The 21026-nt window shown below is 45.4% G+C and overlaps 2 protein-coding genes across 3 annotated transcripts; one reads left to right on the top strand and one right to left on the bottom strand.

Annotated features, from left to right (window-relative positions):
* The first annotated feature begins 618 nt into the window (after window positions 1-618).
* Window positions 619-9972, top strand: stx17 (syntaxin 17). Of its 2 annotated transcripts, XM_076012539.1 has the most exons (7): window positions 619-793; window positions 1857-2078; window positions 2167-2232; window positions 4229-4558; window positions 5232-5282; window positions 7027-7113; window positions 8914-9972. In XM_076012539.1, the coding sequence occupies exons 2-7, from the start codon at window positions 1956-1958 to the stop codon at window positions 9151-9153; spliced, it is 897 nt and encodes a 298-aa protein (XP_075868654.1). In that variant the 5' UTR covers window positions 619-793; window positions 1857-1955; the 3' UTR covers window positions 9154-9972. The 2 variants fall into 2 exon arrangements, with proteins under 2 accessions (XP_075868654.1, XP_075868655.1); XM_076012540.1 differs by lacking the exon at window positions 619-793 and having other exon boundaries at window positions 1403-2078.
* Window positions 9973-10613: 641 nt separating this feature from the next.
* erp44 (endoplasmic reticulum protein 44) lies at window positions 10614-20925 on the bottom strand. The gene is made up of 11 exons (XM_076012536.1): window positions 20767-20925; window positions 19009-19081; window positions 18046-18085; window positions 17716-17831; window positions 16095-16279; window positions 15890-16005; window positions 15303-15477; window positions 14948-15059; window positions 14702-14843; window positions 12319-12421; window positions 10614-12225 (listed from the first exon to the last, which is right to left on the bottom strand). The coding sequence occupies exons 1-11, from the start codon at window positions 20824-20826 to the stop codon at window positions 12115-12117; spliced, it is 1233 nt and encodes a 410-aa protein (XP_075868651.1). The 5' UTR covers window positions 20827-20925; the 3' UTR covers window positions 10614-12114.
* Window positions 20926-21026: the final 101 nt, after the last annotated feature.

Below are 21026 nucleotides of genomic sequence, written 5' to 3'. Positions count from 1 at the left end.
CAGAACCTTGTCTGTCAGTCATTAGAAACACCTGCATTAACACAAATAGTGCTGGTCAAAATGACCACTGTGAAAAACATCCTAATTCTATTTTTCTAATGTCTATAAAAGCATCCATTCATTAGATCTTTTAACTTTTATGGCCACATGTGAGTCAAACAGAATTGAAAATAAATACTAAATCATTACTTAACACGAAACATTATATCAGTGGTATGATAAATAATATTGACAACACAAATACTTAATATTCTGGCTATAGAAATACAAATACAAGTACAAATAGAAATAGAAATAAAAAAGACAGAATGTCTAGAACAACTAGAAATAGAAATAGAGAACTGAAATACAAATGGAATGTTTCCCACTGTGGGACTGATAAAAGACTATCTTATCCATTTAGACAGCACCAAAGGTATGAATAACATCTACTTAAGGAACTTTTCTTATAGACATTTGTTTCTTTTTTTGTGTTATTTTCCATGCAACACATTGAACGAAATTAACACTATAGCCCTTTAAAAATGCAGTTAACAATGTGATGTTACTGAAAGGTCAGGAGAGTGGAAGCCTTTGGGTGGAACATTATTTGCTGTGGACGCTGTTTAAGGCCGGAAGCTTTTCAAGGATGCACTGGGAATGCAGTTGTTTACAAACATACGAACTGTCAGAAACAAAGCCTTGTTCAAAAAAATACAGCGGTATCGGTTTATTGTGAAATTTTAAACGGTTATTGGGGTTCTGGGCTGGCGTTATCTTTTAAATATTATACATCCGGTGGTTTTAATCTTTGGTAAGTGCCCACATTTATTTTAAGTTTCGTTTCGAATATCTGTTACGTTGTCAACAGTACAAACTGAAAATACGGTACACCGTTTTGTCCAGACTGTCGTGAGAGTAAACGAGTTGGAGCAGTATTTTTATTTTCGTTAGCTCCAGGCATTAGCCTCCAGTTAGCACCATGCTACGTTGCTCCTGTTGTTAACACACTGCCAGGCAGTTAACTCCTTAAAGGCTTTATTCTTGAAAGCGTTCGTTGATATTATATTAACAGGGGGAAAGGTGAGACAGATACCCCAGAGTATGTCGTCACTTATCCCACAGCTTCTGCCTACAGAGGACAAAAAAAATATTGTTTTGTTCAACAGCGAACGCTCACTGTCGACAAGTAGAGTTATTTGATCAACATTAATCTTGGAAAAGACCCTCTCCTCAAGGTTGAGGGGGTTTGTATTGCCTACCAATGGGCAATGAAGCAGTAGGGACAAAATAGTATTTATGCTTGTTGGTAGAATGTATTTACAACCTGATAGGGTGCAGCAAAAATTCACCAGCTTGAATGCTGTGGGCCTTCCTTCAGACTCTGACTTGTTTGGGTCGGTGAGGTGACGTCACTCACATTAATACCCGCAGCACTATTTTGAGAGATTGAGTTGGAACAACGGACTAAAGCAACAGTGATAATAGATTTGCAACAGCAACAATTAAACACGTCATCAATGTTAGTGCCATGGTATTTATAATCAATGATTGTTAATGATAAAATAGTAAGATAATTGTTCAGGAAGATTCCAAGGAATGCAAGCAGGTGTTATGTGACTTTAAAGAAATCTATCAAGGCTTAAAGGGAAAAATAAACTTACATGTTAGAATTAAGATGCGCGCAAATGTATTTCACAGCACTGTGTACTGTAGGCTGTGGATTTTTTAGCTCATCCTGACACCCAAAGGATGACCGTGTGAAAAATGTTCGATTGAGGTGCCAGTTTTAGATGCGTGGGAAGACTTGCATGTGTCACTGAGTTTGGTCATTTGATTTATGTTTTTATTAAATCATACTCTACGGGTATTTACAGTGTCTGTGGGGGCTGTGAGATAAAGAAAAAAAAGGAAAACGAGCAGGTGCAGTGTCCAAGTTACGCCGAGGTGTTAGCTGTGGGCAGTCAGCGGGACACATGGCAGAGGAAGGCAACAAGCTGACACTGAGGCGCCTGGAGGCGCCCATCCACAAGTTCATTAAAGTGGCTCTGCCCACGGACCTGGACAGGCTGCAGAAACACCACAGTAACATACTGAAGGTGACGACTGAATTCATACCCTGACGTCCACACCCCTGACTTCTTCCTTGCAGATGGGTAATGGATAGCTTTTGTCTTCTTTTATCAGTACCAGCACAGCCAGCAATGGGAGCGCCTTCACCAGGAGCAGATCAACGCCAGCAGGACAGTCCAGGTAAAAGTCTTTTTTAACTTCATCGATCAAATGTATGGCAGCGTTAACGTGTGGCAGACTGGAAATGAACTTGTTGACTCTTGATTTCTAATGAAAGACAACTTGACTAGAAATTGCATTTTGTAGCATGTCAAGATTCATGTCCTCTCTAATTTTGAGGGTTTTTTTCTCAGCCTTAGCACTCAGTAGTCCAGTGTTGGTGCATGCTAATTACACATTGTCTAATAGAAGCACACAGTCTGCCTGGAAAGATTGAAAATGCAACGGAATAAGAGAGTGCAAGTAGAGAACTGGGTCTTTCTAAATAGACATTCCTCACACTTGAATGAAAGGAATTTTTAAAACTCTACTCACTATTGTACAACAGTCCAACAATAACAACCGCAGCTGCAGCAAAGTGTTGACAAAAGTCGTAAGTTGCTTTAAGTTTGTAAACCTGAGTGGCAACAGAATGGATGCTGAAAGAGCTGCAGTTGTAGCAGAAATGGCCAAAGCTTCCACAATTACAGACAAAATCAAGTCTTCCCATCCACCAACTTGAAGCCTCGTTCAGTTACTATTTTACTCAACTGGCAGTGAAGGAGATCTGATCGACCCATCTTCTAAGAATTCTTAAGCCTTTTTTTCCGTTTGCATTTTTGGATCAGCCAAATGTTTTCAATCGGCTCTTTCACAGATGGATATGTGCAATAAACCCATTGGATTTGTGAAACACTGCAACTGAAATGTTGATGACTACGTCACCACGGGGGCAATTAGCTGTCTTAATATCTGTGACAGAGACCAGCGTACTATATAACGTGACGCTTGTTTGTTGGAATGAAGATGGTCTGACTCATTACAGTTGGAAATGGAATGAGCATGACCCTTCTTTGTTTTACTCTCAAATTGTTTTGACGTTGAGAAGCCTGACATGGGCCAGAAACATTCCGACTGTGCAGTGGCTGGGAAATTTTTAGTTGTCCAAGATTTTGAACCATATAGACTGGCAGCAGGACTGTCTCATCTCTGAAGGTAAAGCAACTCCAAACAGGCACTTGACTCTGCCTATCCTCTCACCATCCTCCTACCAGCCTCTGGGACGCACTCAGAGTGCTTTCCCATGTCCTCTCAGTGTTAACCCAGAGTAAGGTGATGCTCTTCTTTGCCTCAGACGTGTGTACCAACCTTGAATGACTATCTGGAGCTCGGGAACAAATCCCGGTGGTCTGGCAAGCTGCTTGGGAGTCCCGGGCCTGTGTTATAAAAAAATGAAAATAAAAAACCATATGAAGTGAGGAAATGAGATGAGATGGAAGACGAACCAAGCAGCTGAAGACTCTTTGAGCTGAAGGCCGTCAACCTGCCTTTAATCTGATATCACCATTGCCTTTTAATCAAAGGAAACACGATGTTTCAACTGGCAGCGGCCTGGAATTTAAAACAAAAATAGAGAACTTCGAAAAGGATGATTTGGAAGTTCAACGAAAGGCTGCAGGGAAAGTTTTATCGTGAGCTCCTCTCCCCACCCTCCTCCACCTCAACCACCATCACCCTTCGGGTTCTTAATTTGCAGGCCATCGGGTGCCTGGCTGAGCCGTCTCCACGCTAATCGGGTTGTTTTTCACTTTCACGGACACCGGGGCCGAAGTGGATGCATGAATATATACATATATATGTCTATATATATTCATGTTGTGTTATTAGCGGAACATATTATCGGCACTCTGCGACCCCATGAGCTCGGGTCGTGCTGCAGCCTGGAGGGCTGATGACTGCAGTGTAATCCTCTTGTCACTCTAGGGCCACTTGTGCTTGAATGGGGTTGCTCCTCTTCCCCAGGGGTCATACCTCAACCTTATTACCACCTTTTATCAGAGCTTCGCTGGAAACTGACCGGAGCAAGTTTGACGGCCGCAAAATGACCAGACTGGCTATCTGAAATTATTTCTAAATGAAATGATTCCTCCCCTCCTCTCCTCTCCTCTCCTCGCCTCTCCTCTCCTCTCCTCTGCAGCAATTAAGAGCCAACATCAGGGAAATGGAGAAGCTGTGCGGCCGGGTCCGTGCAGAGGACGCCGACGCTCTGGAGGCGCTGGTCAAGCCGGTCAGAGACAGAGCGTCCGCCGCTGCGCAGGACTTCCTGCGGCTGCACTCGGGTCCTGTGCCAGAGCTGCCACCGTCGCAGCAGCATCAGCGAGCCAGCTTGGCATCCAGCAGCAGCCACGGTGACAACAACGACAACGACGTGCAGGAGGAACCCGTGTCAAGCAGGCAAACGCAGCTCCACCTTCCAGAGATCCCAGCAGAGGAGAGTGCAGTCGAGTCCTGGGAAAACCTGGAAGAGGTGTGTACATCTGATCAGTGTCTGCATGCCGTTCTTGTTACTGAGGCTCAGTTGCGTTCCACTGTTTTTATGGACCTCGGGATTTGCTATTTCACTCTACGCCAACTGGTGGAGCCTCTGGACCCACATAAAAAAATGAAATAAATGCCCAAAATTTTCTCTATGAATATATATATTTTAAAATCCATTTTTTTAACTAAAACAAAAAAAAAGGGGGGGGGGGCGACTCAAAACAGCTCTGCGATCCAATAGTGGGTCGCAACCCACCAGTTGAGAAACACTGCTCTGCGCTGTACAGCATTTACACAATCTGGCCACAAATGTTTGACTTGTTGTATTTGAAGGCAGCCTTCCGTCAGCTTAACAAACAACAAAGCTTTGAAAAGTAAACGAAAAAATATAAAGAAGCATCTTCTCACTTGCAATATCCTGCACTTGCTCCTTCACTTGACATTGACCTCACAACAGTGATGCTCCTGTTACATCCTGCATGTGCCTGAGCCGGTTTGTTTTGATTTGCATGCTGCGCACAACCACGACATCTAGTGGTGTGATGATATTGCTTATAGCTCCTTTTAGTTCCTATTAATAAACCCAAACCCTTCACGTTCACCCGGCTGCCACTCACTGGAATTTCTTTCTTTCTTGTGTTCCACTTTTGATTTGCTCTCAGGGTCTGAAGGAGCTGAGCGGCTTGGTGACGGAGTTCTCCCTCGTCGTCCATGTGAGTACAAAACACATATACACCACATACACTCACACAAAGACGCACGTCTCCAGCCGTATGTGTGCACAGCGCCCCCCCCCCCCCTGCGAGCGGAGACAGCGTGACAGGTTCAGGTCGCCCACGGCGTTTCCGAGAAGCGCGACGCGCGCGACCGTAGGCGGTCCCGTTGCCTGGTGGGGCCCCTCCGAGACCAGGCAGCAGCAGCACATCGGGCTCAGGACGGCAGCGGGGGCCCCCAGAGGCCCCTTCACCATGGCGAGAGGAGAGGAGAGGAGAGAGGGATAGAGCAGGAGACACGGGGCGAGAGAAGGGGGGAGGGGGCAGGCTGAGAGGTGGGAGCCGACCACAGGGGGGCGAGAGGTGGGGGAACAAGGGATACATGGGAGGAGCAGGTGGAGAACAGATGGTTCACATTATCACTCTATCCTCAGGGATGGAGAGAGGGAAGCTGCTGGGAGTGAAGGAGAGATAACAATGGAAGAGAAAGAGGGGAGAGTGAATATGGAGTGAGGTTAAAAAAAAATATCCTGATACAGGCTGAGGTGGGAGGGGGGGGGGCAGAGAGAGCATAGACATGTTGTTATGGTGTCTGAGGGGTGAGAGGTGGTGCTGTGGGAGTGACATTGCAGAGCCACAGTGGTGTGAGCTCCAAACTGTAAACTGTAATCGTTTGATCAACCGGAAAGCCAAATTTCAAGCATCTTTTTAGATCATTCCTGAACATCTGCCAATTTTAAATTTGATGCCAGAAGTGTACGATGCATCTCATATACAGCCACTCTGGGATCAAGGTGAAGGTGACGGCACGTAAATAAAACTGAAAGCTGCGTCACCTTCCAGAGCTCCAGGGATGATAGATGCAACATGGCACCTATGTTGACACATTAAGAAATAATACACAACTCAGAATAAAACTCTGAAAATACGCTAAAGGCTCGTTTTTTTTTTAGATTTTGTATCATCTAATGGTGAGAGAGCAAGCAATCATGATCTCCTGCTTGATCTCACGTCTTTACATCAGCAGCTTTAGGGGCAAAACACAGATCACTTCTGAACTGAATCCTGCCAAACAGATGTAGATGCTAAAAATCTGTGGATCCCGTAAACACTCGATGAAGATCAGGAATCCTTCTGTTCACGCGTGCAAGAGGAGGCGCTGGTTTTATAAAGCAACAAGACTGTTTCTCACTGGGTGGAGGAGAAGGATGGAGGAGCAACACTGAGGAGAGATGAGGAGGATGATGTGGTGATGAAGAGGGTGAGAGGATGAGAGGGTGAGGAGGATGAAGAGCATGAGAGGGTGAGGAAGATGAGAGGATGAAATGAGGGCTCTGGTTGTTGTTTGGTCACTGTGTCCATGCAGCCCTCACATGGAGAGAGACAGCTGCCACTCTGAATATTTCATGAGATCTACACAATGCCACACACACACACACACACACACACAGCATAAGACCCTTCCTTTGCACACACACACACACACACACACACACACACACAGATTGTATTAACTTGCGGTCTGGAGGAGATTTTAGAGGCTGAAAAAAACCCCGCAACACACGACAGGTGGTTCCTTTGTCACTTGTACGTGTGTGCATCTAGGCGAATACGCAGCCAACTGTGTGTGTGTGTGTGTGTGCGTGTGCGTGTGCGTGTGTGTGTGTGTGTGTGCGTGCGCTTGCCTGAATGTGTGCGTTAATATTGGTCATTGGTGAGTGTGTGTCTAACCCCTCTGTATCAGTCCCAGCAGGAGAAGATTGACAGCATCGAGGACAACGTCAACACGGCCGCTGCCAACGTGGAGGAGGGGACCAAGAGCCTGGGGAAGGTGTGTGTGTGTGTGTGTGTGTGTGTCCTGATGATCTGATGCGTGTGTGTGTGTGTGTGTGTCGTGTTTGGGAGATTGGGCAGATCGATGGCACTTTGCCTCCCAGCCATTCCACAGCGTTTGTCCCTATTGATCCACTCGAATACGGAGGAAAGCTGCAATTAAGGAAATAGAGAGAGGAGAGGGATGGAGAGGAGGGGGAGTGATAGAGAGGTGGAGCAAGACAGCCGTGTGTGTGTGTGTGTGTGCGTGTGTGTGTGTGTGTGCAGCATAGAGAAGGTTTGAATGACTGTTTAATAGTTTTCAGAGCAGCAAACTGTAAACCACCGACAGCAAGTCGGGACGAGTCAGTGCCCTTCACACCTATGACACAGTTGAAATGTTGCACTGCGTGTGTGTGTGTGCGTCTAATGAATCACCTCTCTGACATCTACGGCTCACACATCAGTGGAGGCCGATGTGATTCTGTCGCAAAAAAAGTTTTATGTGAACTTTTTTTCCGACCCCCCCAAAAAATTATATTTAAATAAAAATAGAGAAAATAAGTGACTTTACTTCCTTTCACTCGCAGCTGTTTTTACTCTTTGTTGTACCAACCTACCACCTGTGTAATCAGGTCTCTTGAAGCTAAAATGAAACGGTACGATTTCTATATACTGTAATTGTGTGGCCTGAATTGAAAATGTAGCCTTTTAATCGACATTAATCTAAATCAAACAAAAAAATAAATCTTCTTTCAGTATCTCTGGTTTATTGCCTACTTTTTTTTGTCCCATCTGTTAGCGAGGCACACACTCCCGAATGCCTCGGCATGAAACGAATCAGCTGATTTGGATGAAACCGGTTCTATTCTATTAATATAATAGTGATGATAATTGGAAGCAGCGTTGTGCTCGGTAGAGCAGGGAGAGAAATGAGCAGGATTTGGGTAAATTCATAAAGTATGACGCATGCAATGGTTTCTGTTTAAACTGCCTGTTATGCCCACACAGACAGAGACTGAACTCCTTGTGCGTGCGTGCGTGCGGGCGGGCGTGCGTGTGTGTGCGTGTGTGTGCGTGTGCGTCGGACACGTCGGTGACAGCGGCAGATGCGAGTCAGATGTTTCAACGGGTTTGAAAGCTCCTAATCTGTCATCAGGTCACACTGGCGCATTTACCTGCGACGTGTCAAACTTGCGGCGGCCAGAGTCCTTTTAACTCTTTTAACTGCACCTTGAGGAAATTAATATTTCCTCCGCCGCCACTGGGGGGGAGGCGGCAAGGGTGCGTGGGGGAGGGGCAGCAAGCCGTGCCAGCTTTTTTTTGAACTCGATTAATTTAAGCGGTGAAGTGTTAATCAAATGTGGGTGCCCCGGCGCATATGTGTGTGTGTGTGTGTGTGTGTGTGTGTGTGTGTGTGTGTGTCCCTAATTGTCATCGGCAAAGAGCACCTTCCACTCTGATGATAACGGCTGTAATAAGACCCGGGCCGCATCTTTTTGACTTCTCCCCTGAAATGAGATAATGACGAGTCTTTGATGCCGTTGGGGAAGTGCAGATTTACATTTGCAAGCTTGTTTGTGTGTGTGTGTGTGTGTGTGTGTGTGTGTGTGTGTGTGTGTGTGTGTGTGTGTGTGTGTGTGTGTGTGTGTGTGTGTGTGTGTGTGATGATGATGATGAAAGGATAGACATTAAGCGAGGGTCTTTTTAAGTCCTTATACCTCTAATGTTTTTTTTCCTTCTATATGTTGCTGTAAAATGAAACCAGAATCTCTCTCTCTCTCTCTCTCTCTCTCTCTCTCTCTCTCTCTGTGTCCAGGCGGCGGGCTACAAGTTAGCCGTGCTGCCACTGGCCGGGGCCCTGCTGGGCGGCGTGCTCGCCGGTCCCATCGGCCTGCTGGCCGGGTTCAAGGTGGCAGGGGTGGCGGCTGCCGTCGGAGGCGGCGCTCTGGGCTTCGCGGGGGGCAACCTGGTCCAGAAGCAGCGCCAGGCCCGAGTGGACCTTCAGATGAAACGGCTGACAGCGCCGCCCGAGACGGAGTCCAACAAGAAGAAATGACACGGACTTCCCGGGTTGACCTCTGACCTCTGGCGCGGACTGGCTGATGGCTGGGAGTGTCAGGGTGAATACTGGACTTGCATCTTTGCAGGAAACTCAAAGGTCCCACAATTTTTTTTATGCCTCATTCAATCTTTACTTTCTCAATTCCCAAAATGATTTTGACTGGGATTTAGCCCAAATGGCGAGGGTTGTGGGTCACGAACCTGGGAGAGGTAGCAGAGCCCTTTGTGACGTCACACGGCTGATTTCAAAATGTTTCAGAACACAGTGTGGAAAACGGAGCAGGCAAAGAAGTTGAGAGAAGGGCTTTTCTCATGTCTGGCAGCCTTTTAAAAAGCATTAGCCAAGTGAATTTTACACAACATGGAGCTTTTGAAAACACATTTCTTTGTGCTGAAGCAAACCACAACAGCCTTATTCCTTGTTCTTTCTGGCCTCATCTTAATTTTCTGCACACAATTTTCTTTTTTTTTTGCACATTTAATAAAAGCAGTGAACAGCTTTTGAGGATGCATTGTGGCTCAGCCTGATATGGTGGAGTTATTCTCATCGGCAGCGTCAGACTGAATGTCCACCTGCATCTGTCAGCGCTGGTTCAGTCCTGTGGCCACTGGATCACTTTCACACGTCAGCCGTCCCTCACACACACTCTACTAACTGTGAGGCTGTATGCTGCCACTGTCTTATTAACTATCTACTCTATGAGAGCTGTTTGTACGAGAATACTGTGGAGTAGAAGACTACTTATTTGCAAAGTGTGAGCAGAGTTGCACAAAAAAACAAACCCAAAGTGCCAACGTCCAGATGACTTCCGTCTAAGAAACTGTGTGTATTGATTTTGCTGCTGAGAATAAAATACATTTTTAAAAAAAAAAATAAAAAAAAACCTCAGTAATTTATTGATCAGCGACACGGTGAGACGTGAAAAAGCATCACATGACAACAACTTCCTGTAAAATGGTTTTTAATTTAGGTTTTTCTTCTTTCTCTCGCTTTGTCTCGTCTGAGATGACCGCTTTTAGAAATGCCATCCTCCCCCCCCCCCACACGCCTCTCCCCCTCTCTTCTGCTTAAGTGATTTGATATGTGACTATGGAGGCAACTGTTGGCTTCTACACAACAGCAGGACCTAACGGTACAAACTCAAGTGACGCTTCTCTTCCACGGGGCCTCTAGTCTGAGCTGATGATGGTGATTACAACGGAATGGAAAACCTTCCAACAACATTAAACAAAAAAAAAAAGGAAACTTCGTTCTATCCATGGCCAACATCCACCATGATGGATGGTTTTCAGTCGACACGGAGGGTCTCTGCTCTTCCTCCAGCGTAACACACCGCACAGAGAACAGCGATACGTTGGCCGTCTTGTTCACTTCACAATCACGTTTGAATTCAAAGTCTTATTTCTTTAAAATCTGGGGATGACTACTCAGGAGGTTAAAAAAAAAAAAAGGAGTTCAGCTTGCTTTGTCTTTTAATGTTCCACTGTTTTACAGCAGCAGGTGTAATCAGCATTTTATTAAATAACAGTTTGAAGTTGTATACACATTGGCCTTGTGGACAAGACGATTGATTTGAGTCTTTTGTCGTTTTAAGACGACTTAATCGAGGCACATTTGGCACAGGTACAGTCTCGGAAAATTCCACCTCTTTATACGTGGGACAATGAGTGGAAATCATCGAGTGCAGATAAATCTGGAATATGACTTTGGGACTTTAATTTTTACATGTAGTTACTCATGATTCAGCTTCTTGGTTTTACTTTTTACTTTACTTCTTGAGCTGGTTGTGAGTTTACAGCAGGATTTCTGTCATCTCAAGTCACCCGAGGGTGCTGCAGGGAAACCGACACGCAGCATGATGCTGCCACCAGCAGGCTTCATGAAGGGGATGATGGTGGGCTACTTTTTGAATCTTACTACACTGAAATAGCAACTTCTGATGAGCTGCAAATTCTGCATTTACTTTTAAAAAAACAAAACAAAATCCTAACTACAGCTGCTGTATATTCGGTCCTGTAAAACAGTGGCACACACACACAAAAAAGAAATAATGGCACAAGGGGCCAAAACATACAAGCAGTCATTAAGAGACATAATCAGGAACCACTTAGTACCAAGGATAGAACGGATGCATCGCGATAAACTGGAGCAGCTCAAGTTTCTTGCTCTGAAACGTTACCAATTCCTTCAAAATCCATTTTCCTTTCTATTCCTTCAGGTCTGTGTGTCTGTGTGTGTTGAGGTGTGGGAGACAGAGCTACTTCAAGCGGAAATGTCCTTTTATTCTGTGCTATACAAACGTTACTCGGCCAGAGCCAGTCGAACTGAGACTAAAGAAGCGACTCCGGGGAGAACGAAGTGCACTGGCGACAGATGAGAGACAGACCCGAGAATGGAGTGAAGGAGCTGTTCGACTGAAGTCTGTTTTTCTACCAAAAAACAAAAGACAAACAAAAGGTGTCATGGGGTCACGGAAAGGAAGGAAATAAAATAAAGGAACCTCTGTATTTAATTTAGACGAACAGTGAGACGTCCAATGAAGCACAAACATATTTACAAGCTCCCCTCCCTCAAAAAAACAAAACAGCCCAAATAAAACAATGGTAAAAATGCTTCTTTTGATGTTCTAATGCCCAAACCCCCGGCCCAAATGCACTTCCTTCTATTCCCCACTTCCTCTTGCTCCCAAATAAAAACTGTGCGCGGTAGACTTATGAAAATATAGATTATCCCAACATGGTTGTGTCGTGGACTGGAAGTCGTCGTCGTCGTCGTCGTCGTCGTCCTCTTTAAAACCTCCTGCTTCGTCTTCATGCTCCTCCCCCTCCTCCTTCCTTCGCTGCAGACAGTAAGGGTGTTGGGTGTTGCTGTTCTGTCCCGCCCGCTGGCTTGTCCCCACCCGAACCCCCTCCCTGACCCAAGGCTGTGGCACCGAGTCACAGGACGGCTGGGAGGTCACAGCTCGTCGCGGTCCCGCCTGAGGATGGTGTAGCGAGTCTCGCTGGGCGCCAGCTTCTGGAAGGAGCTCTCTGGAGGGCTGCTGGCCGCTTCTCCACCCGTTTCCTCCTGGAGGTGGGTGTAGAGGGAATGTCAATTTAGACCATTTACGCAGACTGACACAGAATAACCCATCTGATGGCGACGCCCACGATGTCCGACCTGTCCGGGAGTGCTGTCTGTGGGATCGGGGCCGTGATGGAACTCTCTGTGAAGCTTCCCGGAGTGAAGGTCCAACACAAACTGCCTCAGTTTGCCTTCCACACTGGCAAAACAACACAAGGTGACATTTAAAAAAAAGGAGGCACGACGATGCATGCGAATTGGTGATGGAAGGGTTGGCGGTTCAAATCCCGGCTCCGGCTGTCCACTCGTCCTTGGGCAAGACACTGAACCCTAGATTGATCCCAATGGGGCTTGGCAGCAGCCACCCATTGGTGTGTGAATGTGTGAGTGCATGAGAGAATGAGAGGCCATTGTAAAGCGCTTTGGGGCACCGTGCAGGTACTGGAAAGCACGAAATAAGCGCAGTCCATTTACCATTTTACCATTTATTTAAACCTGGGGTGCCAGTCAGGCTGCACCTGACAAGCATTTGTTCTCTCTTTCTTCTGTTGCTTTGTTTTTTTCTTTGGTGTTTAAATCAAAAAATACTATACAACTGTCCAGACTTTTGACTGGTAGTGTATAACGATCAAACTAATCAAATCATGACTGTCAGTCACAGGAATGTAAAGCGTCGTCAAGCCTTTGACTGGATGAGCTCGGCGCCTGGTGCGTGTGGACTCAGCCACAGGGAGGAAAAGGAATCCCTGTCTTCCACGCTTTTAAGAGATCAAAAAACCGTGATTCGTATTTGCCCTCCTTCCGTAAAACCGCAGTCAGGGGTTTAATGAGCGCCAGATGATAAGTGCCGCGGAATGAAAGAAGGCGCTCCTTCATGTGAAACAGCCGATGGTACTTCCAGTGGAAAGAGGCCAATCCGGCCTCTCGCTTGCAAAACGCCAGCACATGACAACACTGGGGGCAAACATGACGTGAAAGGAATTCCCCAAGAAAGCTCAAATAAGGAAAACCCTGAATTTTGCAGAGAATAACGGAGAAAATAATCTTATCAAAGAGTTTGTACACTGATTTGACTGCGCCGCATCAAAATACATAAAGCATTTTGTTCAAATTCATCATGTGTGTCACCCAACCCCCATGGCCAGCTGGGGCTCAGAGGCATCATATATCCGTTTCAGAACGTCACATACGTCTCATTCTATTTCCCCCATTTATCGTGCTCATATATTTGATGTCTTCAGTATCTGCAGTGTAGAAAGTTGTAAAGATTTAAAAAAAATAAATAAAAAAAAAAAAAAAACTGCATGAGAAGGTGTGTCCAAACTTTTGCCTGGTAGTGTATGTGTGCCATCCAACAGCTGTTCTGTGTCACGTTGGGTAACAGAGCTTTTCCCAAAGACATCATGACCTCAGTCCCACTGTGAGAACCAACCAGTTTGAACCGCACTGCACGTTTTGGCCTGATTGGAAACTCAAGTGAAAGCGAGGTAAGAAAAACCCATGCGGACGCATCAGGGATCCATATCAACTGGTCCTGATGGGCGTCCTTAGTAACGACGGCTATCATACAAACATAGCTGGTGCCACGTCACACACAGTCGCCACACACAGTCGCCCCACCCCGCCCGCCTGCCTCCAGCCCCCGCGGACACACACACACACACACAACATACACACGGCGTTAACTTAATCACGAGCCGCGCGCCACACGCACTGGTGATGTGATGTAATTAGGTTGCGGTGGGCTGGTCAGTCCTCAGGGCTTCTGTCTATCTGATCAGACCCTGATTGGGGACTGGGGGTAGAGGGGGGGTGGAGGTCGGGGGACAGAGTGGTGTTGAGGGGGGAGGCCAGAATAAATAAGATTAGATTAGATTAGACTGGATTAGTTTAGCACTTATTGCACGTGCCAAATCATGTCACATTAGCGCCAGTGTCCTGGCCCATTCATAAAGGACGGATTTTAAGGAGGTGTGACATTTCTATGCTGTTGTGGCCACAGTGGATTCGTGTGTGTGTGTGTGTGTGTGTGTGTGTGTGTGTGTGTGTGTGTGTGTGTGTGTGTGTGCACGATAAAAATAATTTTATTTGGGAGGATCTTGTAATGAACAATTCACTGGGTGCAAAGTGTCCAATAGAATTCTGAAATATATCAGAGTGACGTTGCGACAGGCGCATGATGGATTTCTTAATTATGAGTGCTGCAATTTTCAATTACATCCCGCCATTTTTTTTCATCTTTTTCCGCATGAGACAATTTCCAGTCCCCTTTTTAATTATTATCTGGAGTTGTTCCTTGTCGAAAACTTTGAACAGGGAAGATGCACACTTTGTGCTACTGGACAGAACGCAGACGTCGGTGAATAAAAAATTATTTTCGCCAACCATTTCATTTTAGGGACGGGAGATTTTCATGAAAGCACAGTGGGCCACTATATTAAAAAAACATGTTGCAGAAGAAGTAAGTGGTGATACTCACGTGACGTCTTTGAACTCCGGAAAGACATACATGTGTCTGAAAGAGTCGATGGCAATGACGGGACAGTCAGCCGGAGTTTTCTGGATATGGAGCAACGGGTGGCGGAACTTTTCGCAGTCGGCGTGCAAAAAGTTAATGGAGCCTGCGGAGGACACGGGGAGGTTGTCAGCGCCATGTAAACAGAGGCTGCTGAGCACACAGGTGACGGCGGGCCACGCCCATGCCGGCTGCAAAACACTCACACACCTTTCTCGCTGATGAGCTGCCGAGCCACTTCATGCTGGAACTGCTCTAAGCTCTCCGTGTCTTCTTTAACGTGGAACAAAATGAGGAACGGGATTCCTTCTTCAGTCAGCTCCTAGAAAACACACACACACACACACACACAAACAAACCAAAAGCACGTAAGACAGATGGACTCGGGGCCTTCAGCGCGGCTCAGCAGATGGACCACCGACGGACTCCTTGAAAAGCCCCGCAGCGTGTTTTGTGTGTAAATCTCCGCTCGTCTACATCAAGTTGCCTCCAATGACGGATGCAAGATGTGAAAACAAGAAGATGTCGCGCCGAAACTGCCGCGCAACAATCAGGGCAAACTGACCTCGCCGTTTTCAAAGGTGATCTCCCGGACCAGAGGCACGCACTTGTCCTGAGCCCAGGCGTAGATCAGGTCGAAGTTGCTGAGTGAGCCGAGGTAGATCATGTCAGGGGCGCCCTCCCCGGCCGGCTTGTACACAACGTTGTCTCCGCTCAGGCGCTCAGGCTCCGACACAGAGCTGTTGAGGGAGGACGGGTTGACATTTTAATGTGTTTTAATGTGCATCGTATAGACGAAGAGGGTCGACAGCAGAGGTGGGCAAACTTTTTGACTGGTGGGGCCACAGTGGGTTCTAAAATTTGGCAGAGGAGCTGGAGCAGCAGCAGATGGATGGAGTGTTTTGGTGACCCACCTCATAGGAGGACAAAATATATAATGGGACGGTATTTAGCTCTTTATTGAAATGACTCTTAAAACACTGAAATCCAGCTATTTCATGACTTATTTACTATTAATATCATTTCTTCACGTTAGGTGGGCCTGATCAAAGTGCTTAATGGGCCGCATATAGCCCGTGGGCCGTAGTTTGCCCATGTCTGGTCTACAGCATCAAGGACTTTTCCCGCTTTTTTTTGGATGTGGAGTCTCACCCAAAGGTTGCCAAGAATGTGCAGTCGTCTCGGAGGATGTTGGCAACTTTCTCGTATGTGTGGTAGTCGTCCGAGTCCTTCTTCTCAAAGTAGCCGATGATGTTTCTCTTGCTCCTCTGCTCGGCGACAAAACACATTCACACGTGAGGGACAAAGAGGAGGACCTGCACCGGTGGGAACTGGCGGGAATTCACTCTAGACTCACATCCAAAGTCTGGACCTCCTCCAGGGAGTGGAGTTCTTTCACCGGGTCGACCTGCTGCTGGCGGATGAAGTCGGCGATGGCCACCACCGACCTCTGACCCCTGTACTCCCTCTTCATCATCATCCCATTGCGGAACAACTTCAACGTGGGGTACTTGGAGATGCGGTAGCGCTGGGCTATGTCGGCTGGGGGTGGGGCAGAGAAGTTAAGCAAAGAGAGGGCAAATCAATTGATGAAGAGGAGGAAGCAGTTAAAACACACGGGGACGGGTGGATAAGGAAGCGGCGCGGCGGCGACAGAGACGGCAGTTAGACCTTGGTCTGAAAACACAGCCTTCAGTCAGCAGCGAGCTCTGATCTCCCACATGAAAGCTGCCCCCCACCAAGAGTAAATATTCTCTCTGCACACACTGAATGGGTGTGTGTGTGTGTGTGTGTGTGTGTGTGTGTGTGTGTGTGTGTGTGTGTGTGTGTATACACGGAAGGTGTCAATCTCCCTGCAGGGTGTCTCTAAGCCTCCCGTCTTCACAGGAAGCAGCAGTTTTGTCATTAGTCTTCAAACAGTTTGCAGGTCATCAATAATTCCCTTTAATTTGCTTTATCTCAAAAGGCTGCGGCTGCCCGTTTATACGACTGCGCTTTGGTGTGCTGGGCATCTAGGTGTACATATGTGTATCAAATATATATATATATATATATTGTGTGTGTGTGTGTGTGTGTGTGTGTGTATGTGTGTGTGTGTGTGTGTGTGTGTGTGCAAGTGTGTAAGAGTGTGCGGGTGCCCTTCTTGTTTCCTGGACACTGCATTTATAGTGGAGATTTTAAGGCAGTAGATTGACATTAAAACAGCCACCGTGTTTTAATAAACACGATTCATCTTTTCATCAATAAATCATTGGAGAAAAGTGCAACGACTCTTGCGATAATTGATTCTTTTTTTGAATCATCTCAAAATTTGAAATAGAATATCTTTCTGTCACGGCTTTACCGTGAATTCATCCACGAGAAGTGACGTGCAGTTTTATTTGTCAGTATTTTTTTTTATCAAAACTGTTTTTTTTTTTGTTTTTTTTCGGCTTAGTCTTTCTGCCATGCTGGCGTGTCAGCTCACACAACAAATATGAAAAATGACAACTTGCACATTTCTAAATGGGCAAGCGTTTTTTCTGTGAGACTGCGCTGAAACCGTGGGTATAATTAGATCTGTGACACGGAATAGCCAATATGAGAGCGTGGCAATTTTATTTCCAGTGGCCACTCGAGGTACTGCAGCTAAAAATCCCATACTGTTCAAAAAGCATTTTTCCCAGAGACCACAATACAAAAATAAACGCCTGTAAAACAGCTGACACTGTCGACCAAGCTCACGGTTCATAAGAATATGTCAATATTATATTTTAAGTCATGGCCTTTAAATTCTAAAGGCCAGGAAAAGAATTTCCAGCGAAGTCACATCATACGCTGCATCTTAGTTCATTCTGATTGGCTGAGTACGTTCTGATGCATCGTGGGAGTTACACAGTTACAATTCTCACTTTTATACATCTCATGAAGATCACTTGTTACTTTTATCTGGACGTGTTTTCTTTGCGACGGTTCCTTAGTAAAGCAGTGATACTCACAGTGTTGGTCACAGTCAACCCGGGCAAACACCACCTGTTGAGTGTTGGGGAACTCCTCCCTCACTATGTTTGATGCCTCCTCGAAAATTGGATGGAGCATCTGACTGAACCGACACCTGTTAGACAGGATTATCAAGATCAGAATATTTCCACGAGAAGAAGAATAAATTCAACTTTTGAATGTGACAGGTTTTCTTTTATAACAATAACGTCCAATGTGGATGACTTATTGCATAGAGTGGTTCTTGGCAATGACATTACTTGTATCCATTCTGTTAGTCAGAGGAGCTGAGAAATACATCCATTCACATTTAGATTTTACACACTTACCAGTCTGCGTAAAAATTCACCATGGCAACCCCTGCATTGTCTGGACAGAGGCAAAAATAAGGAAAGACGAAGTGAATATTATGAAAAGAAATTTGATCATTAGTATTTAAACATTTGCTATACAACTGCTGGATCATAAATATATTTGCTGAAACAGTGTAAAGGAAAAATATAATGCGTGACAAACAGGATTATCAGGTATATACAGAATTAATGACACAGCACTTTCCACTTGAAGAAATGCTTCAGTGGTAACGCTGCCAACTGCACCGTAACCTATTAAAATGTGCCACGTTCTTTCTTGATAAGGCTCCCGTCTATCAACAGAGAATTTAATTTATACCCTGCAGCACTGATGCTTTTCTATCTCTTAGAGAAAGATGAGATGGGGGGAAATAGTGAAAACTCTGGTCAGTAGTTATGGACCAGGTAAGAATCAAAAAGGACTTTCTCCTCGCATCCACTTTTTAAAGTCCAGCGAAAGCCAGCAGCTGCTGGGCGGCGTCCCGAACTGGACAAACACACGCTCAACATTACAACACACTTTCCATTACCGTTACTGTTTTAGACTCAAATGTCAACAACTGATATTGGTTTTTCAGACCAATTTTGACTTGTTGCATCAAGACTGTTGACAGCTTACAGGTGCTGGACAATAGACAATGATTGTGGGGGGGAAATTGGTCTAAAAACAGTCAATGAAGTTTGTGTCAGACATTACGGGATCATCTCGTGGTTTATTTGCAAAAATAACTCACAGAGAGAAATGACCCTGATGTCTTTTTGTTCTTGTGCATTGAGGTTTCATGTCTGTTGTGGGTTGGAGCATCAGTTTGCACTTCAATCGTGCTATCTTACCAGCAAGCTATGTGTCATTACCAAGCTTGCTGTGAATGTATGAGACAGTCAAAATCACACAGTAGCAGGCCTTAAAAGTAGCTATGGAGAATTGTGAAGACTTACTTAGGATGTCATCGATATTGCCTGAGTCCAAACTGACAATTTCTGCTTTCCCGGGAGAAGAGAGGCCCATCACCTAAAGAGACACATGGAAAGTGCATGTCAACAACGACAAGAATAAAATCCAGCTCCTGCGTGTACACAGTGTATCCAATAATGATTATCCTGTTGTGAGAGTGAGAAAACTAAACCGTCATCCAACCCTCAGACTAAAAGGAAGTTGAGCAAGTTTAAACAGAACTCTGTTAACCAGAATAACTAAATGTAGTCAAGTACAGACAGATTACATTTTTCCATATCACCTATAAAAATAAAAGAAAGCAAATCTTTTCGAAATGTTCCACCACTACACACACACACACTCATTGAGACTCTCTAGACTTTCCAGCATCTCTCTTCACCTTTTCCTGTGGGACACCTAATTTGTCCCAAAGAACCTGAGAGGTGTGATAACACCAGTGTACCCTGCATCCCTGAACACAACACTTCTCCCTGGCAGGTGTTTGTGGCATTTACACTGGCTGTGAGTACGAGAATGCAATAGTGAATGACCAATAAAGAATGACTGAATATCTGATTGCACCGGCGCCAATAACAAGACCATCAGGTCCTTCTGGAAAGGCACAATGTTGAGGAATGTAACAATTACAAGAGGAAAAGCCTCACAGCTTCAAGTTAATAATTGCTAAATTGGTCTTGAATCTGTAAAACAAAAATTCCCACTCATAACAACTTCGATCCAAAGGAAATAGTGTCAATTCTTCTATTTGTATTATTAAGTTATCCCACAGTCAGTGTATTCTACCTTTCCAAGCACACTTGCATGTATTTGCACTGTGCAGGGAACTCCTCAAACAGGATATGTGGCATTATGTCTTCAGGCTGTGATAAAGTCAAATATGACCTCAATCTCCACTGAAGTCAGTTTCACTGCCAAAGTTCACACTGCAAAATTTTTACAAATAATATTTTCAACATAAATTAAAATTAGTCCATATTGAAGGCAATATCTGAAGTTACTTTGTCAGAGCTGTGCCCTCGCAGGCCTCAAACCTATGCCTCAAATTATGTGATAGCTCTAGTTCCGGGTTAACAACCAATGAGAATGAGCCACAACAGAGGAATTCACCAACCGGGGAGCATCACCCAGAAAGACATGCAAACACATCGACTGCTCCATAATTAATACTCGCAACCATTGAAAATAAATATTTAACACGAACAAACAACAACAGAGTAATGTAGCTGACGAGCGAAACACCTAAACTAATCATGCTAGCAATTAGCACGGGTGTCAGTGTGCAGTACTACCTAATGTTAGCTATGTGCTTCACTCTCCCCAACAAAGTTACCATGAGCCACGACTGGCTTTTCTTTTAAAACATAGACTAAATCTACGCCTGATAGAAAAACACTGATTGGAATAAGTAAATAATGGCTACGGGGAGCCGTTAAATGCCTGAAGCTAACGTTATTCTGAGGCAACTATGGGAAGCTAAGTTGGTTGGTAACCGCATAACTTGAACAGGTTACTTATGAAAGCACACTGGCATGACAGGATCACGTTACTAACTCACTTTCCTCCAAAAAATCTGCACGTAAGCAATGACCACCACGACCACGACCTTAAAACACGGCTCATGTCAGAGATTAGCCACCAGCTAACTATCCAACGAGAGGCAAGCAAATGTCACTAAGCTAACGCTAGTTGAAAGCTAAAAGCAGCAAGTGTATATTCCGGCAAAATGCATGCAATCTTACCAGCAATATAACCGAGATGAAGCGGATGTCGAGAGAGGGAGGTATTGCTGGCAATTTCATTGTACAGTATCGTTGGTGGAGGTGGTGATGTTGAGTCTTCCCAGTCGCTCTCGACGCCGCTCTTCTAACTGCAGCAGGAAGCCGACGGCGAACCAACCTGACTGTGACCACGGAAACGTGAACGGCACTTCCTCGTATCGATGAGTTTTCTGGGTAATGTAGTTTGAAAACCACGTAGCGTGCTTGGCGCTGTCGGTCAA

The sequence above is a fragment of the Nelusetta ayraudi genome, unplaced genomic scaffold, assembly GCF_046127955.1.
Source record: "Nelusetta ayraudi isolate G7.1 ecotype Tasmania unplaced genomic scaffold, CSIRO-AGI_Nayr_v1 ptg000136l, whole genome shotgun sequence".
In the NCBI taxonomy this organism is placed as follows: domain Eukaryota; kingdom Metazoa; phylum Chordata; class Actinopteri; order Tetraodontiformes; family Monacanthidae; genus Nelusetta; species Nelusetta ayraudi.
Note: the sequence above shows the minus strand (reverse complement) of the source record. Positions and strands in the feature narration are given on the sequence as shown.

Bases quoted from the DNA above. Each gene is read 5' to 3' on its own strand.
- stx17 (XM_076012539.1), top strand. From the start codon at position 1,956: ATGGCAGAGGAAGGCAACAAGCTGACACTGAGGCGCCTGGAGGCGCCC. The intron at 2,079-2,166 runs GTGACGACTGAA...TTCTTTTATCAG, and splicing joins ACCACAGTAACATACTGAAG to TACCAGCACAGCCAGCAATG. The intron at 5,283-7,026 runs GTGAGTACAAAA...CCTCTGTATCAG, and splicing joins AGTTCTCCCTCGTCGTCCAT to TCCCAGCAGGAGAAGATTGA.
- erp44 (XM_076012536.1), bottom strand. From the start codon at position 20,826: ATGAAATTGCCAGCAATACCTCCCTCTCTCGACATCCGCTTCATCTCG. The intron at 16,006-16,094 runs GTGAGTCTAGAG...GTCGCCGAGCAG, and splicing joins AGGAGGTCCAGACTTTGGAT to AGGAGCAAGAGAAACATCAT. The intron at 12,422-14,701 runs GTGAGTATCACC...TTGTTTTGCCAG, and splicing joins CCGGAGTTCAAAGACGTCAC to TGTGGAAGGCAAACTGAGGC.